The sequence below is a fragment of the Lethenteron reissneri genome, chromosome 49 (genome assembly GCF_015708825.2).
Source record: "Lethenteron reissneri isolate LAM-NWPU_2019-01 chromosome 49, ASM1570882v1, whole genome shotgun sequence".
Classification (NCBI taxonomy): domain Eukaryota; kingdom Metazoa; phylum Chordata; class Hyperoartia; order Petromyzontiformes; family Petromyzontidae; genus Lethenteron; species Lethenteron reissneri.
In genome coordinates, this window is record NC_083827.1 from 4,218,364 (window position 1) to 4,230,406 (window position 12,043).

General features: G+C 51.2%; 1 protein-coding gene across 1 annotated transcript in view; it reads right to left on the minus strand.

Moving 5' to 3' along the window:
• Window positions 1-12,043, minus strand: part of LOC133354791 (lysophosphatidylcholine acyltransferase 1-like) — a 72,413-nt gene that overhangs the window by 12,735 nt on the left and 47,635 nt on the right. Inside the window, exons 6-10 of the mRNA XM_061571910.1 lie at window positions 11,532-11,590; window positions 6,854-6,888; window positions 3,381-3,435; window positions 869-951; window positions 226-348 (exon numbers count right to left, since the gene is read on the minus strand). Of these exons, the coding sequence (XP_061427894.1) occupies window positions 226-348; window positions 869-951; window positions 3,381-3,435; window positions 6,854-6,888; window positions 11,532-11,590 (355 nt within the window). The remainder of the gene's footprint in view (window positions 1-225; window positions 349-868; window positions 952-3,380; window positions 3,436-6,853; window positions 6,889-11,531; window positions 11,591-12,043) is intronic.

Consider the following 12,043-nt stretch of genomic DNA (forward strand, 5'->3'; position numbering starts at 1 on the left):
GGCGTGCGCGTCACTGGCGTGCGCGTCACTGGCGTGCGCGTCACTGGCGTGCGCGTCACTGGCGTGCGCGTCACTGGCGTGCGCGTCACTGGCGTGCGCGTCACTGGCGTGCGCGTCACTGGCGTGCGCGTCCCTGGCGTGCGCGTCACTGGTGTGCGCGTCACTGGTGTGTGTGTCACGCAGCGGAGGTGCGCCCCGCGCCAGCCATCCGGCGAGTGAGCGTACCGTAGCGAGCGGAGCAGCGCGTCCACGTCCGCCGTGGCCACCGTCTCCCGCGAGGCCTCGTGGCGGTCTCGCTGCCCCAGGTAGCTTTCCAGAGTCACGTCCGAGAGCGGCACGCGCAGCGCCCTGGCACGTGCGTACGCGGTGACGCGGTGACGCGGTACACAGCGCGTTCGACAACCGTTGCCGCTCGTCGCACGGGTTCGTAGTTCGAATCCAGCGGCCGCCCCGGTTATTAACCGCGGGTGCGCGTTAACCGCTTCGCAGCGGACGACAAAGATTCCATGACGTCGTTCGCAAGGGGAGGGCATCGTGTGCCGGCCTCGTCGGGGGTCCACGTTTGCCAAATTCGGAAATTCCACCGCAAATGACTCAGTTGGGGATTGTACAGAGCGCAGCACAGTACTCGGCACGGAGGAATGCATCACACAGCATGCAGCACATTGCACGGCACACAGCATGAATCACACAGTAGACAGCACGGAGTAATGCAGTACACTGAACACAGTACACAGCATGCATCGGACAGTAGACAGCACGGATTAATGCAGCACACAGTACGCAGCACACAGTACGCAGTACACAGCACACAGTACGTCGGCACGCAAACAAACACGCACTCACTGCGCGCGTCAGCTGCCCTTACCTGGCCATGATTCTCCGCACGTTGCTGCCGAAGAGGGTGGGGTCCCGTTTCTCCTCGTCGCTCGGGTAGTAGACGGGCAGGAACTGCTCGCAGCGACAGCACACGGTAAAATTTCGATTCAAAGCTTTCGTGACTTGCAGGGATTCGTCTTCTCGGTTCTTTCGGTGAAGTCGCGCAGAAGGGAAATAATAAAATACTAAAAATAAAACAATAAAATAAAATTCTCACGACGTTTCGGCCACAACGCAAGCAGCCGTCCTCAGGTGAAGAACAGGGATGTCGGAAAGACAGCGTCCGAATGAACACCACTAAGCTTGGCAGCGTATATTTAAGCTGAGAATTTTATTTAATTATGTTGTATTTTTATTATTTAATTATTTCCCTTCTACGTGACTTTACCGAAAGAACCAAGAAGAACGCACGGCAAGGCACGCAGTGCACAGCACGCGATACGCAGCGCACAGCACAAGCCAGAGGGGTAACACCGCACGTGACAGCACACAGACGGGTCACAGTAGCAGCAGCAGCACACAGCAAGACACACAGCCTGGTGACAGCAACAACAGCAGCAACACACAGCAAGACACACAGCCTGGTGACAGCAGCAGCAGCACACAGCAAGACACACAGCCTGGTGACAGTAACAACAGCAGCAACACACAGCAAGACACACAGCCTGGTGACAGCAGCAGCAGCACACAGCAAGACACACAGCCTGGTGACAGCAGCAGCAGCACACAGCAAGACACACAGCCTGGTGACAGCAGCACACAGCAAGACACACAGCCTGGTGACAGCAGCAACAGCAGTACACAGCAAGACACACAGCCTGGTGACAGTAACAACAGCAGCACAGCAAGACACACAGCCTGGGGACAGCAGCACACAGCAAGACACACAGCCTGGGGACAGCAGCAGCAGCACACAGCAAGACACACAGCCTGGTGACAGCAACAGCAGCAGCATCACGCAGCAAGACACACAGCCTGGTGACAGCAGCAGCAGCACACAGCAAGACACACAGCCTGGTGACAGCAGCAGCAGCAGTACACAGCAAGACACACAGCCTGGTGACAGCAGCAGCAGCAGCACACAGCAAGACACACAGCCTGGTGACAGCAACAGCAGCACACGGCAAGACACAGACTGGTGACAGCAGCAGCAGCACACGGCAAGACACACAGCCTGGTGACAGCAGATAGGCACACAGCAAGACACACAGCCTGGTGACAGCAGCAGCAGCACACGGCAAGACACACAGCCTGGTGACAGCAGATAGGCACACAGCAAGACACACAGCCTGGTGACAGCAGCAGCAGCACACGGCAAGACACACAGCCTGGTGACAGCAGATAGGCACACAGCAAGACACACAGCCTGGTGACAGCAGCAGCAGCACACTGGTGCTTGCGATGTCGCTTTCTGGTTATCCCACGGTGTGGTGCGTGGTTATGATTGTGGAGGAATTCATAGTGTGCGCATTCGTTGCCGCCATGCGTAAATCCAGGCAGTGCAATTGAACCGATGAAAACAGAGGAAGTCAAACACATCTGTGGGGTGAGGGTACCACTCTTCCGGATTCATTAGGGCTACAATTTCGGCGAGATCATGAAAATGGTAAATTTGAACCCAAGGCCATGAAAGCTTGGTCATGGAGATGCAATCAAAAAAAATGTAAATTAAATGATAGTCGCAGTGCCAGCTTCAGCAGAGAAAGCTACATCGTATCAGATTTTTGGGCCAAAGCAACAATTTAATTTTATTTGTTTAAGTTAATTTCACCTTCCCAAAGCTGGACAAATTAGATTAGTTTTGCCGTTGCCGGCGATTGGGCAACCGAGATCGCGACGTCCAATCCGATCATGGATAGAGGTCACGTGACTACCAGTGCGCAGTCAACCACTCAACGTTAGTGAAGCACGCGCTTTTCAATGTTAATCACCGTTACTTTAAACTTAGAACTAGTTTTATTTTGCCAGCGACCAGGCCACAAATGATAGCTCAACGGAAGCAGCTCATCACGTGTAAAATTATTCTGTGTACGATTGAAAACGGGGCGGCGACAACTCCCACCGCCAGCAACGATTGCTGGCAACAATGCAACGGAGCAGGAATAGAAGTAACAAAGACCCCCTTGTATAGCCCTTGACAGAAATGTGCTGTTAGCCAACACCTAATTAAGGTCGGTACAGCGCATGAAGGTGGTGGTGTGGTGGTGTGGCCAACACCACGCCCGGCCGCTTTTGTCTCCCCAGTGCTGATGTTTACAGACCGCACCAGGTTCAGAGATATTCTGTTTCTGACAGCGAGCGAGAATCGAATTCGGGTCGCCGGGTACACAGCGCAACGCGCTGATCGCTGTGCCACCGCTCCCTCCACAGCAGAGGCAACGCAGCCACGCACAGACACAGCCACGCACACAGACGCAGCCGCACATAGACGCATCCGCGCACAGATGCAGCCGCACACAGACGCAGATTGAGAAGAAGCAATTAAAGTGAATGACACACACCTCAATTTCAATGCGGTTATGTGGCTGGCAAAGCGTGAGCCACAATATCTGCAGGCTGCAAAGATCACGAGCCAAACACAACACGTTAGTGACGCGGCAATCACGTGTGCAAACGGTTAGACGGGGGCACGTCGTTTATAACAAAATAGACCATACATTTAATCGAAGCAATTACAGCGCTCAAATAACATCAACATCGTGGTTTTCTCTGGATTCATACAGCATCTCTCCTGTTGACAGCAGAGGTCGCAAACGGGTTTTGATTCCTTACCCGTACCCGTACCCGGCCACACCAGGGTCGCAAATGGGTACCCGGCCGGGTACGGGTACCCGTACGCTACCCGTACCCTACCCGAAATGAGTGACAAACGGTTACTCACCAGTGACTCACGGCCTACCCGTACCCGTACCCGGCCGCACCAAGGTCGCAAACGGCTACCCGTACCCGGCCGGGTACGGGTAGCCGGGTATCGGGTAGGGTACGGGTATCGGGTACCCGGTTGCGACCTCTGGTTCACAGCCCTGAGTGAGTCGTGGAAATTCTCCATTACTATGGCGGGAGGGGGGGGGGGGGGGGTGGTCAGCCTATCCATAGAACCACTGAAATATATTTTTTTGGAACAGGTTTGCTAATTGCGGCATTCATATAGCACACGGTGATCATTAAAGTGTTTCACAAACGTGGATCATCTGCCAGTAGGTGGCGATCTTGCTACATGATGTAACGCAATGAAACGCACAATGCGGTACTCGTTAAATTGAACCAGGAGTGATGATGGGCGAGGATTTCGGGATCTCACACCTGAGGTGACACCAAAACACCAAACTCGAACCAATCGAACATGGCGTTTAAATTTAGTTTTCATATTAATTAAACTGATCCCTACGCAATAGTAAGATGCAATTGAGCAAAGCATTGTGGGTCCGAATCGGAGCGTCGCGATGATTTGTGAATGCCGAATGGAAAAGAAAAACAACTCGGGTTTTGGCAAGGCATGGGAGGAACTAAGTAAACAATTTTTTTATTTTACCAGGTAAGGCCCACTGAGCTGCATAGTTATTTTTCACAAATGATAGTTCAACAAAGTGGCTTATCACGTGAAAATTTACAGCAGCCAAATACTATAAATGCATGATTCTAAATGTAGAGGGAAAACCAAAAGGACCCGGAGAAAAATCCACGCGACCACAGGGAGAGAGACACGCAAACTGCAAGTATACAGCAGGCGTCAGGGTCGGGATCGAACCCACGACCTCCTCCATATCAGGCGAGGTAGTTAACATCGCCTAGCCACCGTGATGATGATGAGAGACACTGCAAACTACAAATATACAGCAGGCGTCAGGGTCGGGATGGAACCCACGACCTCCTGCATACCAGGCGAGGTAGTTGACATCTCCTAGCCACCGTGATGATGATGATGAGAGGGAGAGACATGCAAACTCCAAATATACAGCAGGCGTCAGGGTCGGGATCGAACCCACGACCTCTTGTATATCAGGCGAGGTAGTTAACATCTCCTAGCCACCGTGGCGCCACCTATTGCTGCAGCATACCTCTCTACACTCCCGTGTGTATAATAATCATCATCATTATAATGACTTTTATATACAGATATACCCAGGAAAGCCTCACCGAATCCCAAGACTTTTTTTCAGGAGGGTTCCGCTACATTGTGAATTCGTGTGCGAGCACACTTTTGTTTTTATAGCCACGGGAGGGAAACCGGAGAACCCCCCACCCTCCCCGAGGAAACCCACACAGGAGCGGAGTCGGGGGTCGGCACGACAATGCCACCTCACCCCCCCCCCCGCACCAAACCACGCCAACGAGCGCGGCGAGGTACAGCCGCCTTATAACCCCTCTACGACCGTGCATGGGTGCGGGAAGGCCTTATCATCCAGCGGTGGACTGACAGAGGGGCCCCCCCCCCCCACTCGCATGACGTGTTACTTGACCCGGCCACCGTTATTGACCTCGTAGGTTCAGGAATGCCCAAGTCAGTGCCGGAATGGACCAGGTAGAGTCACGTGAACTTTCGTTGCGTTACAAGCGAGCGCTCGGTAAGCCTGCGTAGGCGCCAGGCGGTGTAGCCGTCCGATGTGTGTGCCGAGTCGTGCCGCGTGTTTGTTCGGCACCACGTCCGACGTTTCGCCCCCTCGCCCCACGCCCCCCGCTCCCCCGTTCTGGGGGATTCATCAGGAAATTAACTGACGGAAGCTCCCACCCAGCATGCGGAGTGAATCGTCCGATATAATCGTACCAAGGCACCGCATCCATACACATCATCACATTAGCTTGAATAGGCTGTTGAGGAAAGTGCTGTTAGCGAGCACCTATTAAGGCTGGCGTGGTGTACGAGGTGGTTGTGTGGCCAACACTACACCCAGCAACCTTTGTCTCCCCAGTGCTGATGTGCTAGACACGCCACACCAGATACTCATTTAAGCCTGGGTCGACTTTATGGGTGGGCCCAGGACCGGTTCAAATATTCGCAACTTTAATCGGCCCGGAGCAGGAATCAAACTCGGGTCGCCGGGTTCGTAGTGAGGTGCGCTAACCACTACGCCACCACTCCCCAAAGACATACGCGCATGCACACGCACACTTAAACACACATGCATACATACCCGCACGCGCACAAACACGTGTTTGGCACAATGTCTGACGTTTCGCTCCACGTGCTGGGAGCTTCTTCAGGAAATTAACTCACGAACCCTTTCCGAGACGTGTGCAAGTCGCAGGGCGGGTGTCCCGTTCAGCGCCGAATCTCGGAGCACGCAAGCGGCTCGGCGTTCCATTTCATTTATAGAGACGTAGCAGCAGCGCCGTTGTTTTTTAAGACGTCGTTACTCACTGCAGAGAACTGCAGCGACACGACCGCACTCCGCGATAGCTGGCGCCGAAACTGGGACACTCCATCCCGCACGGCCTTTTACATCCGATTCCGGTACGTCGTCGGAATGGGAAAGGCTTAAAACTCCCAGGACGCAGAGCGAAACGTCGGACATCGTGGCTGTATGAGCCGATGAAGCGATCGGAGAGCTGAGAATATTCTCAGTTGTTTACGGGAGTGGCTGGGTCCTCGCACATCATTGATATTCACAAACACTTCCCAACGATCAATGTCATTCAATTCGAATTACGCACTCACAATGCATCGACTTTTTGTGGTTGTTTTTAGAACGTGTGTGTCACGTTCAGCCCTTCAGCGCCTGAGTCATACGCTGTCCAGGCTCAAGTTTGCTTAGCTTGCGAGACTTGATGATGTCGGGCGCTATCACAGGCGATTTGGGAACGGCTAAACATTAGTCATTCTCATCGCGGTGCATTTGTGGCTGCGTAACAGCGAGTCTCCGAGTGGTACGGACGTGCAGGCTAAATGTGAACAAGTTGGCGTGGTGAGCATAGAAGCTGCAGCTGTGGTAACTTGCAACGATGTGGGCGAGGAGTAAACATTGTTAAAACTCACGCCGTCGGTCCATGCCAAGTCCAAGTTATCGTGTCCTGCAATTAACACGCGGACACACGCACACAGGCACACACGCACGGGCGATTAGCACGGTTGGCTACGAAAGAAGTTCAACACACATACAAACAGACCAATACAAGTTCGATTTAAAGCTTTCGTGACTGCAGGGATTCATATTCTTGGTTCTTTCGGTAAAGTCACGTGTAGTTTTATTTGTATAATTTTATTATTTCCCTTCTACGTGACTTTACCGAAAGAACCAAGAAGATGAGACCAATACAAGTTGCGTAACGAGCACCCATTCAGGCCGGTACGGGACACGAGGAGAATGAGTGGCTGTCACCACCACGCCCTTTGGATCTTCGCTGCCGATGTCTAAACATCGCAACAGGTACTCATTTGAGGCTGAGCTGATCTAGGGGAAGCCCAGAAGCCGGGAGTGGGAATTGAACTCGGGTCGACGGGCTCGTAGCGCAGCGCGCTAACCGCCACACCGTCGCTCCCCTCCACACGCGCACTTCGACGCACCGCTTACAAATGTTTTCACAGCAAAGGCAATACACGAGTGTGTACTAGATTTAACCACACACGCGCAGAGAGCTGTTGTGATGGATGTTCTCATCGGTTACACGGGCCGTGGGTTCACGGGCTGTTCACAGGCAGGCTATTTGCGTCGACGGACGCAAAGCCATTATGTCACGGATATTGATGCGGGATCGGGTTTCTGGATTCCAAAATTACACCTCCCGCGTTTGCTCTTTGGTCGATGGGATTACGGTGGCTACGCCACTCAATAATGCAACATCCCGGCAGCATCAGCAGCAGCAAAGCCCCTTTGTCAAATCCACTGCTGGATGGAGGCTAACCCTTACCATACTTCACCACGCTGGTCAGTGTGGGTTGGTATAAAGGGGGCGGGGGTTGGGGGGCAGGGAGGGCAGGACCAGTTTTGACTATTGACAAGAGGTTTCTTTGGGTTAGATCACGTAAATATAAATGTGTCGTTGAACCCGACACAGACAATTAGTGAGGTTTGTCACGTAAACAAAACGCGCCAATTAGTTTCAGCACCAGCGGTGTGTTGGAGACTAAACCCACTACAACATCTATAATTCGAGTACTCTGACGTTTTGCCGGTAATTGCAACAACCAGCATCGTCAGGCGACAGCCGGAGTTGTGGAGAGATTCTCCTCCGCCTGTTGCGGTCTTCAACACAGAGGGGGGGGGGGGGGTAAATGTGACGTCGTCACTTGTAAGCCAATCAGGTGCACAGACGAGGGGGTGGGGGAGGTGAATGTCGTCATCTATATCACAATATATATTTATTATTAATTGGGGTATTACTCTTTGGTTCTTTCGGTAAAGTCACGTGGGTGAAAAATAAATTAAAATTTTAAAATAAATAAAAGTAAATTTACTTTTTTTTACTTTTTTAAAAGTAAATTTACTTTTATTTATTTATATATTATTTTTCACCTATGTGACTTTACCGAAAGAACCAAAGAGTAAGGATCCTTGCAGTCACGAAAACTTCAAATCTAGAAAGTTGGGGTATTCACAGTTAAGCCACATACATAATGCACCTTAGGTACATGACTAATTTTCACACCGCTCATGGTAGCCGTGGTCAGGAATCAAACTCAGGTTGTCGGTGTTCATAGCGCTCTGCACTAACCACCGCTCCACCATGGTAGTGCTTACCCGTGCTTTATTGCAGTGAGCATTGAGCCGCCCAGGCTAACACAGTCTATTTATTTTGCAACCGTGTTGACACTTAATTATCACACACGTGCCGGGCCCCGCCGACTCTCACTGCCAGTGTGGCCTGAAACCCAGCACTGTTGAGCAGAGGTCGCAACCGGGTACCCGATACCCGTACCCTACCCGATACACGGCTACCCGTACCCGGCCGGGTACGGGTACCCGTTTGCGACCCTGGTGCGGCCGGGTACGGGTACGGGTAGGCCGTGAGTCACTGGTGAGTAACCGTTTGTCACCCTTCTTGGGGTTCTTTCGGTAAAGTCACGTAGAATGGAAATAATAAAATAATAAAAATAAAACATAATAAAATTATTCTCACGACGTTTCGGCCACAACGCAAGCAGCCGTCCTCAGGTGGAGAACAGGTCTGTCGAGAAGACTTCAAGAAGATGAATCCCTGCAGTCACGAAAGCTTTAAATCGTTTGTCACTCATTTCCCAACGTCTTGTCTCTTCTCACAAGGCAAGTTCCTAGAATCAACCCACCCGCGCCTGCAACATGGCTTCATTCCAGAGGTCGCAATCGGGTACCCGTACCCTACCCGATACCCGGCCGGGTACGGGTATCCGGGTATCGGGTAGGGTACGGATACCCGTTTGTGACCCTGGTGCGGCCGGGTACGGGTACGGGTAAGGAATCAAAACCCGTTTGCGACCTCTGCTGTAGAGGCAGCGTGGGGGGGGGGGTGGTGGTGTTGGATCGCACATAAATTCGTGAAACCACCTAAAGCGCTAGCGTGCGGGCTTCCTTGTGCAGGCGTTACAAAACAACCACGGAGCAGCTTTGATCTGCGTTTCGAAATGAATGATGCCGTATTAAATGTAATATTATCATAATTATTATTATTCATCATCTCCCTAAACTTTCACCGTCTGACACTGTCTTTGCCCGATGTATGAGAGACTTGATGAGATGATTTCTGTGCTGGGTCATGATGCGAATCTGCATTCAGATAGGCATCAGTGTGCGTTCCCTTTCGGTAGACCCTGCGGGTTATTTTACTCTTAGTTCTTTCGGTAAAGTCACGTAGGTAAAAAATTAAATTAAAATTAATAAAAAATAAAAACAATAAAATCACGACGTTTCAGAGGCAACACAAGCTTCCGTCTTCAGGGTTATTTTGCCATTTTGACCACATCCAAGAAAAATATCCAAGAAGGGGGGTGTGTTGTTCACCTCCATTCCCATGGTGAACTGAATGGCTGGGTTTTTTTTTACTGATTGACCATGTTGGGTGGTGGAGGGTTGTGACACATTTATAAATAACGCGGCCTAAACCAAAACTCTTTATTATGAAGCCATTCTCTTAAAATTTAGATTTAAAGCTTTCGTGACTGCAGGGATTCATATTCTTGGTTCTTTCGGTAAAGTCACGTAGAAGGGAAACAATTTTCTTGCTGGGGATTTCACACCTGATGATGATTGCTTGTGTTGCAGTCGAAACGTCGTGAGAATTTGATCATTTAATATTTTTATTATTTTATTATTTCCCTTCTACGTGACTTTACCGAAAGAACCAAGAATATATAAGCCACTTCTCTGTTAGGTTTTCCTCTCTTTCCAGTTCCTTCCATTTTTCCGAACAACAATACTTAAAATTTTCCTGTTGTTATTGTTGTCGTCCATCCTACGTAGATAGGTGTCCAAATCATGCCAGTTTCCTTCTCATCGCTGCCTGCAACATCGGGTCGTCTTCTTCCACGTGCAAACCTTTCTCTGACTTACACATCGGTCACTCCTCTCAGTTGCTCATCGTATCCATCACCATTAATATTATCGGTTATAAATACCTCACCGCACCCCCCCCCCCCCTCTACCAGGGCGCGTACACACAGCCGGTGGTGGTATCGCGTGTCGCGGACCCGTGGCGGCGCCAGAGTGACCACAATCACCGGCACTTTCCCCGCCTCTCTCTCGCTCGCTCCTCTCTCTTTGGCAGTGCCACCCACTGATTGAGGATCTGCTTCGAGGAGGACGCGAAACCCTCGATCGGCGCTGTGCTCCAAGACGAACGAAGGGCCCAGTGGGAGATCCACTGCTGGTCGGGATGCGTGTAAACGTGTGCGTGTTGAGAGATCAATTTAACACGTAGGCTTTCGCGACTAATATTATTCATAATATAGGTTTTTGGGTCAGATCGCGTTATTTATAACGACACATTTATAAATAACGCGATCTGACCCAAAAACCTATATTATGTGTTGAGAGATGTTGTGTTATCATGCTTCCCTCTCTGCTCGCGCGCTCACTCGGTGATCCTCGCGTGTACTCTCGCGTGCGGACGCATGTTGAAATTGTTTTGCACCGTGTGTAGCCAAACCGGGCTAATTGGAGGTACGAGGGGAAGGAAAAACTAAACACAAAAAGCAGTTCTAAAGAAATGAGTTCTCAATCGAGATGATTTAAAAGTGCAAAGCTCCAGCGGCTTCCTAATATCGGAAGGAAGCGCGTTCCAGACGGACACTGCTGGACAACTGCCTCTCTCAACATCGTGTCGGTCGTGGATGCGGGATTATGTCACCATACTTCACCACGCTGGTTGCTGCTGGTCAGTAAAGTTGGTGAGCACAGAAGTGCAGTGCGCTGCGACGGGATTGTGCCACGTAGCCCTCTGCTGCCCACGAGACGGGACCAATAACCTATAGCACCTATTATGCATTGGCGGTGTCGAACGAAAATCCTTCAATTGTGGACGAGACCTTCCGGGGGGACATGCTGTACTCGAAGTGTGTAAACTTTATAGGCGCGGGGTTGATAAACGGATGAGTATTGTGTCCTATAAAACACGCACACACACACAAAACAGACACTGCACAAACGTATTGTGTTTCATATCACGCGATACCCATGGAAACAACATGCCCCTCGCTACAGAGGCTGCCCCTTGCCAGCGCGTCCGGAGATCCCGGTGCTCACCATTTTGTTTCCATATCGCAACACCACCGGCTGGATGGGCACACCAGGAATGAAAGCGCCTGCACCAGAGTAAACAAAAACATGAATGAATGAACGCATCAAAGGATCAAACAAGTACTGTGAATAAATAAGTAAGAGCGCTGGCAATTGCAATGATAAGAAGACAATCAATCAGATATCCTCATCATCAGCAGCCATGGTCAATCCACTGCTAGATGAAGGCTACCACCAAAGGCCCCCCCCCCTAAAGCCACTGACACCACCTCTCACGATCCCGCGATGGATGCAACAGTCCTGTCTCGTGTCAGCAAACGAGACGATTTGTCAGCTCTGGCAAGAATGGGCGTGTGGTGACGAGTGTGATCAGACTGGTAACCCCCCCGCCCCCATCAACACTTTCCAGCAGCGTGTTGACATGCATTGACCGCCTTAGACGAGCGCTCACTATTTTATCATTATAAATCGTTTGGCACGCGATGTTCAGCTGCCGTTCGACTCGTGGCGGCAAGCGC